The sequence below is a fragment of the Myxine glutinosa genome, chromosome 14, assembly GCF_964187855.1.
Source record: "Myxine glutinosa chromosome 14, kmMyxGlut1.1, whole genome shotgun sequence".
NCBI lineage: Eukaryota > Metazoa > Chordata > Myxini > Myxiniformes > Myxinidae > Myxine > Myxine glutinosa.
Window position 1 is genome coordinate 9,254,760 of NC_136274.1, and position 19,936 is coordinate 9,274,695.

The 19,936-nt window shown below is 47.5% G+C and overlaps 1 protein-coding gene across 1 annotated transcript in view; it reads right to left on the reverse strand.

The window, feature by feature from the left end:
• The window catches only part of DENR (density regulated re-initiation and release factor), a 48,578-nt gene that overhangs the window by 19,023 nt on the left and 9,619 nt on the right, over window positions 1–19,936 (reverse strand). Inside the window, exons 4-6 of the mRNA XM_078768121.1 lie at window positions 16,106–16,190; window positions 12,635–12,745; window positions 6,045–6,161 (exon numbers count right to left, since the gene is read on the reverse strand). Of these exons, the coding sequence (XP_078624247.1) occupies window positions 6,045–6,161; window positions 12,635–12,745; window positions 16,106–16,190 (313 nt within the window). The remainder of the gene's footprint in view (window positions 1–6,044; window positions 6,162–12,634; window positions 12,746–16,105; window positions 16,191–19,936) is intronic.

Consider the following 19,936-nt stretch of genomic DNA (forward strand, 5'->3'; position numbering starts at 1 on the left):
GGGCCTTAAGTAGGCCCGAGAGAAATTATTGCGTCACTCGCAAAGAGTTATTGGCTATGCTGGCTGCCATGAACCATTTCCACCCGTACTTGTACGGGCGGAAATTTTTGGTTAGAACTGACCATTCCTCCTTGCAATGGCTCCTTCGGTTCAAGGAACCAGAGGGCCAAATTGCAAGGTGGTTGGAAAAGTTGCAGCAGTACGATTTTGATGTGGCCCATAGGGCCGGGAAGGCCCATGGTAATGCGGACGCACTCTCTCGGCGTCCTTGTCTGGGGGAAAACTGCAAATTTTGTGCGAGACACGAGGAGAGGGAACAATTGGGCGATTCGGACCCGACCCTCGTTGTCCGGGCAACCCGGGTGAGAGGGCCAATTTTGCCACTAACCGCAGATGAGGAATTCGGAACTTTGGCATGGAGCACGGCCCAGCAGGAGGATCCTGACCTGCGGCCAGTATTCAATTGGGTCAAATTGGGGCAAAGACCAAAGGGGGAAGAGGTCACCCCCCTCGGGGCACAAACAAAGGCATATTGGGCTCAGTGGCAGACCCTGGAATTGAAGGATAACATCTTGTATCGCAAGTGGGTGGAGGTTCCCTCTGATAGAACTTCCTGGCTGGTGATAGTCCCTGACAAATTCAAGAACGTCATATTGCAACAGGTGCATGGTACCCGCTCCGGCGGCCATTTGGGCAGGACAAAGACAATATCGCGGGTACGCCGGAGGTTTTATTGGGTGAATATGGGGCGCGACATACAGGACTGGTGTCGGAGATGCGACGCCTGTACTGCCAAAAAGGGACCAGCACGGAGGATGAGGGCCCCCCTTCAATTACACCAGGTGGGGGCCCCCCTAGAGCGGGTGGCCATGGATATCCTAGGCCCACTACCCCGCACCCGCCTAGGTAATAAGTACATCCTCGTTGTGATGGACTACTTCACCAAGTGGCCGGAGGCCTACGCCCTCCCCAACCAAGAAGCAGGGGTGGTAGCGCAGGCCTTTGTGGAAGGATTTGTGTGCCGGCATGGGATTCCACAGGAGTTGCACACCGACCAGGGACGAAATTTTGAGAGCAAATTGCTAAAAGATGTGTGCAGTCTCCTGTCAATTCGGAAAACCAGAACAACGCCTTTAAGACCTCAATCTGAAGGGATGGTGGAAAGATTTAACCGAACTCTAATCCAACAACTGGCACTGTTCACCGCCACCCGTCAGGATGACTGGGACGAACATCTCCCTTATTTGCTTATGGCCTACCGAACCAGCCAGCACGGGGCCACCGCATGCAGTCCAGCGTTGCTTATGTATGGGCGGGAGTTACGGACTCCCGCCGACTTGCTATGCGGTCCCGTGCCAGACACAGTGGTTAACCCGCCGAGGGAGGGGTACGCACGTCACCTAGAGGAAGGCATGGAGCTAGTCCATGCCTTCGCCCGCCGCCAACTCCATCTGGCGGGGGAAAAGATGAAGCGCAGGTACGACGACCGGAGCCAGGGGAGTCAATACGCTCCGGGGATGAAGATTTGGTTCTTTAATCCCCGGAGGCGGAAGGGAAGGTGCCCAAAACTCACCTCCCCCTGGCAAGGCCCAGGAGTCGTCCTGTCGCAAATCTGTGACGTGGTCATTAAGATCAAAATGGGGCCACGAGCCCTCCCTCGGATTGTCCACGCTGACCGGATAAGACCTTACACCGGCGAGCAGGCGCCCCCGTGGATTGCCTCGGCTTTAGATGCCGAGGCGGGACCCAGTACCTCTGAATAAGGGGGGCTTATTAGTGCCAGAGGACTGGGGGATTGATGAGCGATGGGCCCGGTGGGTAAGGGTGGCATCCTTGCCACCCTTCCCATATAGTGGGGCAAATGCGCAATAGCTTATGGGGTGTATGGCAGTGAAAACTAGCCTGGGTGGGTTAGGATATTGATAGGGATCTAGCGAAGATGACATTAGGTAACGTTAAGGTTAGTTAGTGACTGATACCTGTAGTGGGGACGCAGGTAGTTTAGTGGGGATGATAATGACGTGGGAGCGCAATAGTTTAAAGGGACGACTGGGAAGCGCAAGTTTCAGAAGGGAGTAGTTAGCTGAGATGATGCCGTGTGTGTGAGAATTGAACAGGTGTGATTGCACAGGTGTGCAACTGGACAGGTGTGTGGAGCAGTGTGGAGCAGTGAGTGTTGTGGATCAGCGCGAAAGCGCTTGGGGAGAGAAGGGTGCAGGTGGCACCAGGTGTGAGAGCACAGGTGTGCAAGTGCAGGTGTGTGGAATACATGGAGCAGAGAATGACTGGTGTGGAGAGAGTTGGAGTAAGTGGTACGGAGTGGTGTGCATGGTGCGAAGGTGTGAATGGGGGAAGAGTGGACCCCCATCACGGATACCCGGGGCGGGTAGTGTAAGTGTTAGGTAGAGGGTATAGGTAAATTGTGGTTGGATATTGGCATTTGTGGTGCGGTTGCAGAATGGTGTTGTGGATGGGTGCATTAGAGTTGTGGAAATGGCTGGGCGTGTAGCCTGTTAGTGTGTGTAGTTGGTTTGGGCACTCCACCACTGTGAGGATGTCGGCCAGGTGAGGCCGCAGGTGGGCTCTGGGAGCCGGGAGAGTTGTGGATGGGGCCCGAGGATCCGGAGGACGGACCCGGGTAGCCCAGTGCCAGAGAGGGCACCGAGTGGGGAGAGCGCCAGAGGGCCTTCCCCAGGTAGTTAGGTTAGGGTAAGGAGCAGGTAAGCTCGGAGGCAACTGCAGTGGTGGAGGTGTGCAGGTGGGTAGACCCGCTGGGAGAGGTACACGTCGCGGCCCAGAAATTGTGCGAGGGCACCGGGAGATGAATCGGGGGAGTGAGACCCCAAATTGAAAAGCACCACAGTTGGTCAATGGGAATTGGTTTTTTAGAACCCATAGTGTAAGTTGGCCAATGGATTGGCAGGGAAAGACCCTGGGTAGTGTAAAGTTGTTAAAGTCATTTAGGAAATAGTTAGGATTGATGAACCTGTCGCACCATACGCAGCCACTTACCTGTGGTGATGATGACTCCACACCTGTGTTTTCTTTGTTTTGTGCAGCAAATGAGAATTGCTGTGTGGATTGGTGAGACGCATCACGACGTGGATGAGACATTGGGGTGATTCCATCTCTCCCTCCTTAGGAGGGACTGATGATGAATTGGTAATGGCAAATTTTGATGTTCAGTTGGAGATGGCAAATTTTGATGAGAGTTGAAAATGGCAAATTTGATTGGTTAGGAGGGAGAGAAGACGAATTTGGTTTATGGGAGGAACGGGGAAGACAGTAGGGACGTTTGATGATTTGTAAAGTAGATGTTTATGGGTAGTGTTGTGTTTTGTGGATACAGTAAGGGGTAAGGGAGGGGCAATGTAGGTTACCTGGTGGGGGGGGGGGGGGGGGGCGTACGGTAGGAACGTACCTGTCTCACCTGGTTCCCATGTGCCCCCAGTGTGCATCATCTTATATTGCGTGCACTTTTGCGCCCTTACCACCTTACTCACTTGTTTTCTTCTTTTGTCTCCCACCTCCGAGGATCTGGTTTTGGGGCAGAGAGAGAGGAGAGAGAGGTGCTGGCTCCGCAGTTGTGGGCCTGCACTTTCGCTGCTTGCTGCCTGGATCGATACACCATATGGACCGCAATGTTTGTGGCCACCCACAATGGACCGCAGTTCTTTTGCGGCCAAGCACCACCCGTGGATGGACCTATGGGTCAACGTGGCACCTATGCCATACAGGTGAACCACTAATAGTTGGCCCCCTGACGGCCACAAATAGGAAATGGACGCGGTTGGCGCCTTTCTTTATTTTTGAAGGAAGCCAGAAGGCCAAGTGCACCACACGAAGAGCAAGAGACACCTGCAGGGTTAGGGGTTGTTGTTTTTATTTTAATGAACAATGGTGACTGCACCGGATGGTGCTGACTGTGTGATGGGGTGGTGCTTTTGGTGCTTGGAAGGGGTGCTCTGCACATTATTAAAGGCCGTAAGGCCACAGAGCACTCGTGGGTTGGTGTATCGATGCTGGCATGCGTGCTCTCTCTATGCATAACATCTGCATGTGTTCCTCCAAAAACAGGTCCTGGATCGTAGTGTAAATATCAGCGTAGTCATTGTAAATAATGCTCCCTACCGGCTGTATGTTTAGTTTGCGAATTCTTTCCGGATTCGGTTATCCTGTGGGTGTGTTTCTGTGAGGAGAAGGGTGCAACGTCGCAGGGGGACATATTTACTCATTTGTGAATATCTGTAAAACTGTCGCACTCAGGGTAGAGTTAATAGTAGAGGGAACTACATCTGAGTGCCACACTAAAATAGGTAAAAATTTATTGGGTCGGGACGCCCCGAGGGTAGAGAAGGGTGCAATGTTGCGGATATGGCATTTGGCCTCCATATCCGCTTGTAAATATTCCCCTATTTCCCCAATACTCCCCAACTATCCCCAATCCCCCATTCCCTAGTCCCATTGCCTGTAAATAACACTCTGTAGAACCGACCTTCCCCTTTTTCCCCCATTAAATGTCGTGCCCAGGTCCACCGCATCTCACGTAGACAACTTTCGGACATCTTGCTAGTTATTCTTAGTCTATGTCAGTTAAGGACTCGTTTCCATTAATTCTGACTCTTCGTTGCACCAGAATGTGATTGTATGGCACCAGTAGTGAGTTTAGGACCTCCCCATACCTCCTCCCATCTTCCCCATGAAACAACAACAACAACAACAACTACAACAACTACAACAACAACTACAACAACAGAGGGGCGCGGCGCGGGGAGTGTGCGTCCTCACTCCGGCTCGGTTAGCCGCCATTGCCCATGCGCTCCACGGGGTTACCACGAAGGGGCTGGCTGTCAGCTACTCGTCAGGGGTGGAGCCCGGTAACCCCCCGCAGCCAGTGAGAAGCGGCGGGCCGATTCCATCTGGGGCGGAGCTAACGAGCCGAGGGCGTGTCACTCCCCGCCGGATATGCGCAGCGACTGACCGGATGTGAGTTCAGATGCGCCCCCAGCTTGAAACGACAAGTCGCGACCTCCGAGCGCTGAGCGACCTCCCCGCATCTATTGGACCGGACCGGGTCGATTCTGTCCCTGAGCCAAGGTGCACCTTGAGCCATCGACTACCCGCTTTCCTTGCCATCAATCCCCGTGTGAGTCAGTTTTGTCCTGTTTATCTGTCGTCTGTCGGGGCTACTATAAGACCGTAATTAAGTGCCTACCTTACTATGCTGTCTCTCTCATCCCTGTAATCTGACCTTCCGCAATATTATAACCTCCTCCGGAGGTCTTGAGAACTGAACCCTTGGTGTCGTGTCATTTTAACCCAGCCGTTGTGTCCTTTTCCTCAATTGATTTAGCGTAGCGCGACTCGGCCAACGTTCGAGTAAAATCGGGTAAACGTGCAGACGCGGTCATACCAAACCGCTCGGTAAACCAACATCCACAACCGCGTCTGTAACAATACATTTACCAAGTTTGACTTGGTTCCATTCGGCTGTTCTCAAGTTATCGCGGCAACGAAAACCTATCACGGACAGCCGCATGGACAACCCGAAAACATAATGCCGACAGCAACTTAATCAGTGGAGGCATAAAAACAAAATAAACAAGTGTACCACCGATGATGTAGCCTCGTATCTAACCATCGTATCTAACATGTTACATCAGCTATTATTATTAATGCCTGTTGTTTTTGTCCTTCATAATGTCCTTAAAATCGTCCAATGGAAATGTTCATCAGTGTTCAAGGAAATAATTCAATTTGAATAAAATAAAGATTTTATGGGATTTAGAACTAGAACGACACGCTTCAACGTCAAGACGTCAAACGATATGCCTTCGCCCACATTATTATACACACTTGTACCAAGTTTGTTTTAAATCCTTTACTTTATAATGTTCAATTGAAATAAGGTTGTTTCTCGATCATAAACTCACATTTCCAGACAGACAGGCCGACAGAGAGACAAAGTGAACCAAATGCTTAACCGCCTTTTGCTTCGCGTATGTGAGGTAAAAAAAAAGGAAAAAAAAAGGAGAATAACTCACCAAAGGTTGCCAACCCACAAACTCTCGTCACAAACTTCTTCTTGGCTCGCGGGATTTTTGCAATCGTCACTTTCTGGGGCACTGCCTTTTTCTTTGTTTTTATTTGCCCTTTACCGCCTGGTGAACAAAAAACGAAATTAAATGGTTGCAGACAAAAACTTGCATATTCACCTTGCAATTCAAACCAGGTAAAATGATAAGGATGTGGGTTAACATTAACAAGGTATATGTATGTATATATGTTACAAGGTATATGTTACAAGGTATATGTAACAATTTTTTGCAAACTCCATGTGGGCTTTGATCCTGTCTCTGAGCTCTGCAGGTAGTTCCTTCGACCTCATGGCTTGGTTTTTGCTCTGATATGCATCGTCAGCTGTGAGACGTTATATAGACAGGTGTGTGCCTACCCAAATCATGTCCAATCAAATGAGTTTACCACAGGTGGACTCCAATCAAGGTGTAGAAACATCTGAAAGATGATCAAGAGAAATGGGAGGCACCTGAGCTAAATTTCAAGTGTCATAACAAAGGGTCTGAATACTTATGTAAATGTGATATTTCAGTTTTTTCTTTTTAATAAATTTGCAAAACTTTCTAAAATCCTGTTTTCTCTTTGTCATTATTGGGTATTGCGTGTAGATTGATGAGGGAAAAAATGAATTTAAACGATTTTAGCAAAAGGCTGCAACATAACAAAATGTGAAAAAAGTGAAGGGGTCTGAATACTTTCTGAATGCACTGTATACATGTATGTTTGAAGCCAAAATAGCATCCACTGGTGGTGTGTGTGCCAGCACAGAAGTGGATGGTTAACTGTATCTAGAATTCAATTGTAAATATATAGTGGCCTCAGAAAGTATTCACATCCCTTCATGTTTTTCACGTTTTGTTGTGTTACAGCCTGAATTCAAAATAGATTAGATTGAGATTTTTTGTCACTGATCTTCAAATAATACCCCATAATGTCAAGGTGGACAAGGTGATTTTTTAAAAGAAATGAATAAAAAAATGAAAAGCTGAAATATCTTGAATCAATTCACCCCCTTTGCTATGACACTCAAAATTGAGCTCAGGTGCATCCAATTTCCTTTGATCATCCTTGAGATGTCTTTATATCCTGATTGGAGTCCACCTGCAGCCAATTCAATTGATTTGACATTATTTAGAAAGAAACACACCTTTCTATACAAGGTCCCACAGTTGACAGTTTATGTCAGAGCAGTAGTCTACCATGCAGTCCAAGGAACTGTCCGTAGAACTCCGAGATAGAATTGTAAGTAAGGATAGATCTGTGGAAGTGTATAAAACAATTTCTGGAGTGTTGAAAGTTCCCAGGAGCACACTGAGCTCCATCATTAGGAAATGAATGAGCTCCATCCCCTTTTCTCCCCATCTTGTCTTCCGCTCCCTCTTTTTGTGTATTTTGTTTGTCTGGTCGATTTGTTTGTGAAGTTAATGTTAGCTCTTTCACGAGCCTCGATTCAGTATACAAAAAAAATAATAATAATAATAAATAAAAAAAATGGAATGAATACGGACTACCCAGACTCTTTCTAGAGTTGACCGGCCAAGCAAATTGAGCAACCGAGCAAGAAGGACCTTGGTCAGGGAGGGGACCAAGAACCCAACAACCCCTCTGACAGAACCACAGAGTTCCTTGGCTGAGATGGGAAAACCTGCCGGAAGGAAAACATCACAAATCTAGGCTTCATGGGAGAGTGGCCAGATGGAAGCCACTCCTGTGAAAAAGGCACATGATAGCACGTCTGGAGTTTGCAAAAAGGCACGTGAAAGACTCTGCATGAGGAAAAATTATTCAGTGGTCTGATGAGATGAAAATTGAACTCTTTGGCCTGAATGCAAAGATCTGCGTCTGGCAGAAACCGAGCACAGCACATCACCCATCTAACACCATCACTACCATGAAGCATGGTGGTGGCAGCATCATGCTATGGGGATGCTTTTCAGCAGCATGGACTGGGACACCTGTATGGTTAGAGGGAACAATGAATGGAGCCAAATACAGGCAAATCCTTGAGGAGAACCTGCTTCAGAGTGCAAAAGACCTTAGTGAAGGTGAAGATTTTTGGTGAAGATTTGGTGAAGATTTTTGTTCCAACAGATCAATGACCCCAAGCATACAGCCAAAGCAACACTGGAATGGCTTCAGAACAAGAACCTGAAAGTCCTTCAGTGGCCCAGACTTCAATCCCATTGAGAATCTGTGGAAAGACTTGAAGATTGCTGCTTACCAACGCTCCCCATTCAACTTGACAGAGCTTGAGCAAATCTGCAAGGAAGAATGGAAGAAACTTCCCAAGTCCAGATGTAATAATAATAATAATAATGCATTTATTTTATATAGCGCTTTTCAGGAAGCCCAAAGACGCTTTGACAGAGTGCAAAACATAACGCATAGCAAAACATAAAGACAATTGCAAAAAAAGAAGAATCAATAGGGAAATATTCAAAGCACAAAGGAGGGAGAAGGAGAGGAGATAGTCAGGGGTTAGATGCTGTGGGTTAAATGTTGAATGCAGTGTTGAACAGGTGGGTCTTGAGTGATGTTTTGAATGTGGTGAGTGAGGAGGAGTCTCTGATGGTGTGAGGTAGCGAGTTCCAGAGGGTGGGAGCAGCGATGGAGAAGGCCCTGTCCCCCCAGGATCTAAATTTGGTCCGGATGGGGGGGGTCAGGAGGTTGGTACCAGCAGAGCGGAGGTTGCGGGTGGGAGTGTGTCTGGAGAGGAGGTCAGCCAGGTAGGATGGGGCCAGGTTATGGAGGGCTTTGTAGGTCAAGAGGAGGATTTTGTACTGGATTCTCTGGGAGATGGGGAGCCAGTGAAGCTTGTAAAGGACGGGGGTGATGTGGTCACGGGTCCGGGAATGGGTGAGTAGACGGGCAGCGGAGTTCTGAATGTATTGGAGTTTATTGGTGATTGTTGAGGGTGAACCATAAAGGAGGCTATTGCAGTAGTCCAGACGGGAAGTGATGAAGGCGTGGATGAGGGTTTCTGCAGCCACAGAGGAGAGGGATGGACGGAGACGGGCGATGTTTTTCAGGTGGAAGAAGGCTGTCTTTGTGATCTGTTTAGTGTATTTGTCGAAGGAGAGGGTTTGGTCAAAGATGATGCCAAGATTCCGGATGTGAGGGGAGGTGGACACTGGGAAACCGTCGATGTTGAGGGCAAAGTTATGGGTGGACTTGGTGAGCGTTTTTGGGCCAATGATGATTATTTCAGATTTATCACAGTTAAGTTTGAGGAAGTTGATTTGAAGCCAGGATTTTATTTCAGTGATGCAGTTTGTCAGGATAGAGTGGGTGGCGGTGGAGATGGACTTGGTGGAGATGAAAAGCTGGATGTCATCGGCGAAGCAGTGGAATTGGAGACCATGACGGCGGATTAAGTGACCGAGGGGGGACAGGTAAAGGATAAAGAGGAGGGGGCCAAGAACTGAACCTTGGGGGACACCTTGGGGGAGGGGAGCAGTGGGGGATTTGCAGTTATTGATGGAGATGAACTGACGTCTGTCAGAGAGGTATGATTTAATCCAAGAGAGGGCAGTGCCGGTAATGTTAAAGGTGGTTTCAAGTCGGGTGAGGAGGATGGTGTGATCGATGGTGTCAAAGGCAGCGCTGAGGTCGAGGAGGATGAGAATGTTGAGGTTGCCAGCATCAGAGGAGAGGAGAAGGTCGTTGGTGATTTTGAGGAGAGCAGTTTCAGTACTGTGGTTGGACCGGAATCCGGATTGGAATGTTTCATACAGGTTATTGGCAGAGAGGTGATGCTTGAGTTGAGTGGCTACAGCGCGTTCCAAAACCTTTGACAGAAAGGGTAGGTTGGAGATGGGTCTGAAGTTATTTAGGGTGTCAGGGTTTAGTCCAGGTTTTTTCAGAATGGGGGTAACAGCAGCAATTTTGAGGGATGGTGGGACGATGCCTGTAGACAGGGAGGAGTTTATTGTTGCAATGATAAGTGGAGAAAGAGCAGGAAGGGAGGCCTTGACAAAGCTGGAGGGGATGGGGTCAAGAGTGCAGGTGGCAGTTTTCATTCCGATGAGGAGTTCAGAGAGGTCAGTAGGGGAGACTGGGGAGAATTGAGACAGGGGATGGCAGGATAAGGGGGGGCAGGTGGTTTGAGGGGGAGCGGGTGCGGCGGTGGTCAAGCTGTTGTAGATGTTTTCAATTTTGCGTTGGAAGAATGAAAGGAAGGAGATGCAGTTGTCTATTGTGAATGACTGGGTGGTGGTGTTCAGGGGGCTGAGGAGTTTGTTTATTGTAGAGAAGAGTGCTTTTGGGTTTCCGGAGCCAGAGTGGATAATTTGAGAGTAGTAGGCGGAGCGGGCGCGGGAGAGGGCATCTTTATAGTGTTGTATGTGGTCCTTGTAGGCCTGGGAGTGAACTGTGAGACCTGTTTTATTGCGGAGTCTTTCAAGTTGGCGAGCACGAGTTTTCATTAGGCGGAGCTCAGGGGTAAACCAGGGAGCAGAATGGGTGAAAGAAACTGTTTTGGTTTTTATAGGCGCAATTTGGTCAAGGCAGGAAGAGAGAGTGTGGTTGTAGTAGTCAGTGAGGTCAGAAGGGGTGTGGAGGTCAACGAAGGGAGAAGTGGACATTTTTTCAGAGAGGGTCGATGAGAATGAGGCAGGTGAAAAAGCGTTTAGCTTACGGAAGTTGATAGTGCGATAATGCCTTGGTGCTGGGGTGGGGATGTTGATGGTCAGAGTGATGGCTAGGTGGTCAGAGAGAGTGAGGTCGGAGCCAGAGAGATGGTGCAAAATTAGTCCAGTAGAGCAGACAAGGTCCAAAATGTGACCACGGTTATGGGTAGGAAAGTTGACATGTTGAGTGAGGTTAAAGCAGGTGAGTAAATCAGTGAAGTCAGTGGTTAGCGTGGAGTCAGTGGAGTCCATGTGGATATTGAAATCACCAAGGAGGAGGATTGAGGGGGAGAGGGAACATAGCTGGGTCAGAAAGTAGGAGAAGTCAGACAGGAATGATGGGTGTGGTTTGGGAGGGCGGTAGACAACAGCCATGACTGACTGTGTGTGACCAGAGAGTTTAAAAGCCAGGTGTTCAAATGATGGAGCAGATGAGATGGAGATGAGGTTGGTCTTGATGTCTTGTCGGTGAATAACGGCAATTCCACCACCTCGGCCCTCCGAGCGTGGTTTATTGATGTAAGAATATCCATTGGGTGTGGTGAGGTTGAGCGTGTAGTAGTCCAGTGGTTGTTGCCAGGTCTCAGTGAGACAGAGAAAGTCCAGTTTATTTTCCAGGATGTAGTCGTTCAGGATGAGGCATTTGTTGTTGAGGGACCGGGTATTGAACAGGGTGAGCTTGATGTTGTTTTGTACGGCGGGTATGAATCCAGGTGATTTGGCCAGGGTTCGCAGACAGGAGGTGCGATTTTGTGCGTTGTTGTGACCAGGTGTGTTGGGACGATGAGTGGGAGTGCGCTGAGCCGACCAGAGGATGGGGATGGAGTGACCTGATTGTAAATAAACAAACTTACGACCGGAGCCACGGTGAATGTACCTGGGTCGACGCAGGAGTCCATTCGATCTGATTGCAGAGATGCATGATGGGGTGGAGCGGGTTTTAAGCAGGAGAAGCCTTGCGGCAGAGTACCGCAGAGCCATGCCAGCAGGAGCGAAGGCAAAGCGAGCACGCGGCCAAGGGTGAGGAAGCGAAACAATCGACACAACCAACGGGAGTGGGCCCGAGGAAACAGCGATGGAGCCGAGCAGGTGAAGCCCGGAGCAGCAGAGCAGAGCCGGGACCGCGCAGAGGAAGACTCAATGGCCATAAATCCGCCACGACCACCAGGAAAGCAAGACACGGACAATGGTCCAGTCAGAGAAGCGGCGAGCAAACGACGCCAGCGTCCTCTCACGACCGGACCGGAAAACGGAAGTGATGTGCACAGCTGATAGACGTACCGAAGAAGACTCAAAGCTGTAATTGCTGCCAAAGGCGTTTTTACGAAGTGTTGACTCAGGGGGTTGAATACTTATGTGAATTTGATATTCCTGTATTTCATTTTTTATTATTTTGTAGAAATTTCTAAAAAAAAAACTAAAAAAAACTTTGACATTATGGGGTAAATATGTGTAGACCAGTGAAAGAAAAAAAAATCTCAATTCAATCCATTTTAAATTCAGGCTGTAACACAACAAAACGTGAAAAAGTTAAAGGGTGAAAATACTTTCTGAAGCCACTGTATGTGCACACAAAATAAATTCATTTGAAACAAACTAAGTAATGCTACCATTACAGAACAAGGTTGTATGAGCTGTTTGAGAAGAACAGTACTTGAATGCCCGTCACAGACGAGGCCTACAGTTAGTACCCAATAATTTTACGATGTTGTGAATTGTCCTTAACTGGACGTTTGCATTATCAAGTATTTTTTGTGCCTCTCAATAAAGTGTTCTAAAAAGAAGAAAAAACAGGTGATTATAACTTTCACCTTTATCCCATATGTAATTAACATTCATTCTCTCGTTTAATCCACCCAGGTATGCAGTTAAATATTTTCTCTGTAGAGCACATCTAAAAAAAATTTTTAGCAAGCAAGCACAGACACCTCTCTTTTGCCTCTTCTTTTCTTCCTCCTCCCCTCCTTCACAAATATCGATAGCCCCTTCTCCATCCACACACCCCACGCAGCCCACTTCCTTCAATGGGAGGGTGCTTCCTATACCATGAACACACCAAACACGTACCAGAGTCATTAAAGCAACTGCAGCACAGACAGACTTTGATCACAACAACCTTCTCATGAACAATTCATCGGGTTTTTAAGAGAATGAATGAGAATGTGAAAATGAGTCCACAACAACACAACAACATGCATTTTAAGGCAATTTTCCCTGCGAGAGCGGGGGTTAGCCTTGCGGTCCCCATGACAATCTTCTCCATCTTGCCCTATTTTCTGCATCTCTCCTTGTTAACCCCCTTGCCCACATTTCTTCTTCCACCATCTTTAGCCAAGTCTTTCTCGGTCTTCCCCGTCCTCTACTTCCTTCTACATTCATTTCCATCACTCTTCTCAACCATTCACTTTCATCCTTCCTCAACACATGACCAAACCATTTCAACCTGTTCCTCTTCACAGCATCAATCACAGGCTCTATTCCCATCATCTTTCGCAATTCATCATTTGTCTTCCTCTCTCTCAACGATACTCCGCACATCCACCGAACCATTCGCATTTCCACCCTTTCCAGCCTTCGTTGCTGCTCTACATTCATGACACATGTCTCGCTCCCATCAATCATAATACTTCACACATGCAGCATACACCTTTCCCTTCAGCTTCAACGACACTCCCCTCCTCATCAGCACGCCACTCAGTTCCCGAAACTTCTTCCATGCACATCTCACTCTAGCAACCGTTGCCGAGTCTGATCCACCTTCTCCATTCAGCATGTCTCCGAGGTAGCAAAATATTTTCACACCTTCCAGCTTCACGCCGTCTCCAAGATCCAACTCAACATTTCCTCCATCTGCAGCTCCCTCTGTGCACACCTTACATTTGAATGTAGCTGCCACACTGGTTAATGACCCTCTCAGACCGCTACATATTTGATGAACCCACTCAGCGCACATTGTACATTGAATGGAGTTCACTCCGCCACCCTTCCTGCAACAGCACACGGCCACTTCCCAGTTCTTTCCACCTCACCACATGCTTTACCACTTGCCATTACCTTCGTCTTTCCTATATTCACCTTCAGACCTTTTGTCTCCATACATTCCTTCCACTTGTTCATGTTTTCCTTCAGTCCATCCATACTTTCCGCAATCAACACCAGATCATCTGCATACGCACGCTTCGCCTACGCACCATGTTAGCTCTTTCACGAGCCTCGACTCTGTATACAAAAAAAATTAAAAAAATAAAATAAAAAATACAACAACTCCCACGGTAAACCCTCCTTTACGTTTTGAGCCAGCACCTCCATCACAGCTACAAATAGTAGTGGCCCGAGTACAGACCCCTGATGCACTCCCACCTTCACCTCAAACTCACCGCTGTTCCCGTCCTTCGTCCTTACAGCTGTGCGCGCTCTTTTGTACATTGCCATCACTACTCTGATCAACCATTCCTCCACTTCTAACTTCCTCAATGCCCATGTCACTACTTCACGTGGAACCCTATCGAAAGCTTTCTCCAGATCAACAAACCCAAGAAACAACTTCTTCCTCTTCTCCATGTACTTCTCCTGCAACTGCCTCACAATAAAGAGCGCGTCTGTCGTTCCTCTTCCTGGCATAAATACAAACTGCATTTCGTCGATCTTCACCTTCTTCCTTATCCTCCTCTCCAACACCCTTTCCAATACCTTCATTCCATGCTCCAATAACTTTATCGCTTGGTACGAGCCACACTCCAGAGGGTCACCTTTCCCCTTGTATAGAGGGACGAGGGTACTCAGTTCCCAATCCACTGGAATGCAGCCTTCTTTCACCACCAGATTACAGATCTCTGTCATTCTCTTCACACCCCCAACTTCCTGCTGCCTACAACATATCTCCCACAACTCCCGTCGGCCCTCCCGCTTTTCTACTCTTCATTGCTTTTATCGCTTCCTCAACTTCCTTCTCAGTTATCTTCTCTGCCGGTCCTAAAACTGGGTTACTCTCTATGTTGCCATCCCATTCATTCTCTGTATTCAAAAGCATTTCCATATATCTTTTCCATCTTCCTTTAATTCCATCTGAGTCCACAACGATTTGTCCCATTTCATCCTTCAAGCATCTCACTCCCATCACATCACACCTCTCTTTCTCTATCTGCTTTGCAATCCTGAATACCGCTCTCTACCCTCTTCCGAATCCAAGCGTTCTCCGAACATTTTCCTCCATGCCTCCTGCGCCTTTGCTACCTCTTTCTTTGCAGCCTTCTTGGCTGCCTTATAACTTTCATGCTCTGCTTTTTCTGCTCCCGTACCCTTCGCCTTCTGCCACTCCTTGAACTTCTTCCTCTTCTCGTCAATCCTCTTTCCAACTTCATCATCCCACCACCATGTTTCCGAGTGCCTCGGTGGTCCTTTTGTCCATCCACATACCTCACCAACGGCTCCCAACAGACTATCTTTCATTGACATCCAACCACGTTCAAGCTCAACCACATCATCCTCTACCCTACTCAGCCTCTCTTTTAATGCCTCCTTTACTGTCACCTCTTTCAACCTCCACACCTTCATTCTCGGTTGGTACTTCACCCGCCGAGCTCTCCTCGCACCTTTCACCCTTATGTCACAGACAACCAAGTGGTGCTGTGAAACAGCCTCCTCCCCCGGGATCACCTTTGTGTCCCGGAGGTGCCCCCTATCTCGCCTACGCACCATCAGGTAGTCAACGGTTGTCGTCGACGCACCTGATGTGTATGTAACAAGCTTATTATCCCCTTTCGGGAACTGAGTGTTACAAATCAACAAATCAGCTCCATAAGCAAACTCCAAAATCCTTTCACCTTCTCCATTTCTCACACCATATCCATAACCCCCATGAACTCCCTCAAAATCGTCCATACTCCTTCCCACATGTCCATTTAGGTCTCCTCCTACCACAACAACTTCCTCATCTTTCACGTTTTCCATCAGCTTCGCTATCGCACACCAGAACTTGTCCTTCTCTTCATTGCTCTGACCAACCTGCGGAGCATATTCATGACGATGACGTTCACCAAGAGCTTTCCAATCATCATTTTCAACATCAACCGATCACTCACGCTAGTCACACTCACCACACTGTCTACAAACTCCTCAGAAAACAGGACACCAACACCATTCACGCCCTCCGGGCACCCTTGCCGCACAAACTTGTATTTCTGTCCCTGCCTACCCTTCACCATTCTCACACCACTTCCCTTCCATCTCGTCTCTTGCACACAACATATGTCCACTCTTCTTCTGACCAATACTTCCACCACTTCTCCTGATCTCCCTGGCATTGTCCCTACATTCCATGTCCCAAACCTCAGAAACAGATCTCCACTTCGGGCTGAAATGAAAAAAAAAAGTGAAATGTGAAAATGAGTGTGGCTTACCCAAACCCAGTTTGGCAAACTCGCTGGGAAAATTCCTCTCCCACCACTGCCGGCATTTTGCTGCCTGTGGCATGAACTCGCAGTACTGTGGAGAAAGGAAATTTGAAAATCAGTTGTTAACAGTTAACCGACGTCAATGGAGTCGTCACTCCAAACAGTGACGACTCCATCTACATCTCGCTCTCTCACATGACATGGACCAACTTTTAACCGCTCATCCCAACTCTCTCTTCCTCATATGTGGCGACTTCAATTGTCACCTTGCAACTTGGTTGGGTGTTGCTCTCTCGCCAGCCAAAGCACATTTGCATATGATTTCTTTGACTCCATGGGACTGACTCAATCTGTGAACTTTCCCACCCGGATTTCTCCCTTCTGGCAAATCTTCCCTTCTGGACTTGGTTATGACCAACTTTCCCGCCAACGTCTCATGCTCTTCCTCTGCTCCACTTGGTTGATCTGAGCATGTGCTTGTGAAGATTAACATCTCTCTGGCTAGACTTGTAGAACAGCTTCAGTGTTGGTGAGTCTGGCATTTCACTCAGGCAAACTGGCAGGGATTGCAAGCAGCAATCACTCTTCAGGGCTGTTCACCTATATCTACCAACCCTGATATTACCTCAGCCTGGGAATTCTTCCACATAAACATGAACTCTCGTATGCACAGATTCATCCCATCTCGTCTTCACTTAACTTACCCTTCTTGTGTCCATAGTACACTGAATGCTGTGGTGAGATAGTTGCTCTGAAACAACTTGCATTCTCCTCCAGGAAAGCAAACTTGACTTGAGGGAATCTCAGCTCATCCCACAAAGCTCGCAACAAGTGTATGTCACTCTCAAGAGCCAGGAAATAACATCTGTCCAACCACAAGAATGAACTTTCAAACCTGTCTCCCTTCTCTAAAACCTGGTGGCTCCTTGTTGAGTGTCGCTGGTGTATGCTCCCCTTCCATCTCTTTCCTCTCTTCAAATGGCATCACAATTGACTCCGCTCATGAGAAAGCTGAATGGCTCAATTCTGTGGTTTCTTCCAAATCCTGTGTTTCCTTCAAAATGCCTCCATCTCAGTACCCATCCTTACCTGTAATAACCAACTGCTGTTGGACTCTGGCTTTTGCATCTGAGAAGGTGGAGAAGGTTCTTTCAACCCTCAACCCTGACTCTGCAATTGGACCAGAAGGCTCTCTGGACGGACTGGACGGACGGATCTGTTCACGTGTCCTAAAAATATGCTCTGCTGCTCGTGCACATCCTCTTTCTGCCCTTTTCTCCCAGTCATTTGTGCCGGGTCGTCATCCAACATCACTGCATTAAAGTAAAAGGTGGGCAAAAACAAATCTCCTTAACTACAGACCTATCAGCAGCTTACTTCCAATAATCATCAAGGTAATGAAATCCATCATCGCAGTTGATATGAAATCCTTCCTTTTCCACAGCAATCTCATCTCAGGAAACTTAACAAGATAGAGACCATGTCACTCCACCTTAGACATGCTACTTCTACTCAGCCATCAATATCAGACATGAGATCAGGGCAGTCTCTCTGGACATGTCTTGAGCTTATGATACAGTCTGGTGTCCTGCCTTACTCTCCAAACTCTCTGCCTATGGCATCCAAGGCCAACTCCACACATGAATTACTGACTTCCTCTACTCCCGTAGCTAACGTGCGGCACTCAATGGAATCCTTTCATCTAGTCACCCTGTCGAGGCTGAATTGCCCCAAGGCAGTGTTCTAAGTCCTATTCCTGATCTGCATCAATGATCTCTTTGGCAAATCTTCTATCTATTTGCTGATGACTCCACCCTCCGCAGTGACATCCCTCATCCTTCAGATAGGTGTGCTGCAGCCTCTTCCCTCTCTTCAGAACTTGGGGCAAAATTTTTTTTTTTAAATCACAAGCTGGTCAAACACCTGAAATATGTCTTTCAATCCTGACATCATCAACACCATTAACCCTGGTGTTGGGCTAGCGGCTAGGGTGCCGGGTTAGGATCCTAGGATCCTGGGTTCGAATCCCGGTCGATCGCTGAATTAACGCCAGGGGGGTTGACTCAGCCTGTCATCCTTCCGAGGTCGGCTAATTGAGTACCAGTTCACTGGTAATGCCCTGTTTGTCGTTAAAGGCGGCAAAAAGGGTTGGCGTCAGGAAGGGCATCCGGCCGTAAAACATTGCTTCAAAAAGGGGACCAAAAAACAACAACAACCATGGTTCCCGAAAAAGGCCAACCCCCGCTTTGCGGGGAAAAATGGCCTCTAAAGGTAGTTTTTTATAATCCTGACAAATTTCACACCCTCACTACCGTATTTTCCTGTGTATTAACTGCACTTTTCTATCGGCAAAAAGTTAAAAGTTGGGATGCAGTTAATACACAGATATAGAAAACAATCAATGCTGAATTTCAATTATATTTGAATCATCATACATATACTAGATATGTAGATAGATGTCATACATATACTAGTTAAGTAGAATATATTCTACATAATCAGGGAACGTTTAAAGCTATCATTATGTAAATGAGGCCGAAAAAAATATATTGCTGGTCTCTGGTCAGACCAAAGTTCCAGAATTGATGCGGCGATGCGGTTTTTTTTTTTGAAAAGCATGGATTGCACATAAAAGGTGTTGTTTTTTTGTGTCCTCATGCCTTGCGGTCCTCCTCATCTGCCGTGGCGCCGTCCAGAGAGAAATTAAAGACAGCCAATGGGACTGGTAGGCCTTTTTGTAAATAATGTACACAAGCTTAAGTTATTTTAAAATGTATTTATTCTGAAAATCATTAAGTTCTTCAAGCATATTATAGACTGCCATTTCGTTCTCGAGATCGCCGCGCCGTACCGTCAACACTGCGCATGCGCAAGTGGTCTGACAGGCCGATGGTCTCCCACGATCTCTTCTCCCTGTCCACCAGATTATCACAGACACTTACAACTTCATGACAAACGAGATAGGATCCAGGCCTAACTAACGAGACCACACACAGCTCTCTAGGCCTTCTGGTTTCTTCACACGAACCCGACAAAGAACGTCTTCATTTCAATAAATGACAATATCCAGCCGATTGGATTCATGATGTCACGGCACACAAAACTACTCATATCTTTGGAACGGCTGGTTGGATTTGAACAAACTAAACGTAGTTTTGTCGGGGAGAACCGTGCACAAACGTCGATACCAATGGCGACCCTCACAGACCGCGCACGCAGTTGTAGGTTGGAAATTTGAAAAAAAATAATTGTTGACGCGCAGGGTCAAAATCGATGCGCGCGCTGACCAGAGACCGGAAATATATTTTCTCGGCCTAAAATACCAATTATTTTTTTTCTATACCAAGTTGAGGCTCGTGTAAGAACTAACACAGAACATATAATAAAGGGAGTGGGTGACAAGGAGGGGAGAGAGAGGGAAGCACAACAACAGTAGAGAACAGGGAAATCGGGAGATCTGTGGAAGAGATGGCTGGGGCAGGGTACATGGAATTTTTTTTTTTTTTGTATACAAGATCGAGGCTCGTGAAAGAGCTAACATTAATCACACAAAAAGTCAAACCGACACATAAAACACAAAATAAGGGGAGCGGTAGACAAGATGGGGAGAGAGGGGAAAGGACACAAACACAACATTTGAGAGCAGAGGCATCGAGAGAAACGTGGGAAGGGGAGGGCTTGGGGGGAGGTGGGAGAGGTATAAAACATATGAACACTGCAAGGACTTCCAGGAAACAAGTTGGTATTTCAAAAAAAGTGTATCTGGGGTGAATTAGCGGGGGTAGAAAAGATCAAGGTTTTGGATGGGGGAAGATAAGAGATGGTGGTGAACAGCTG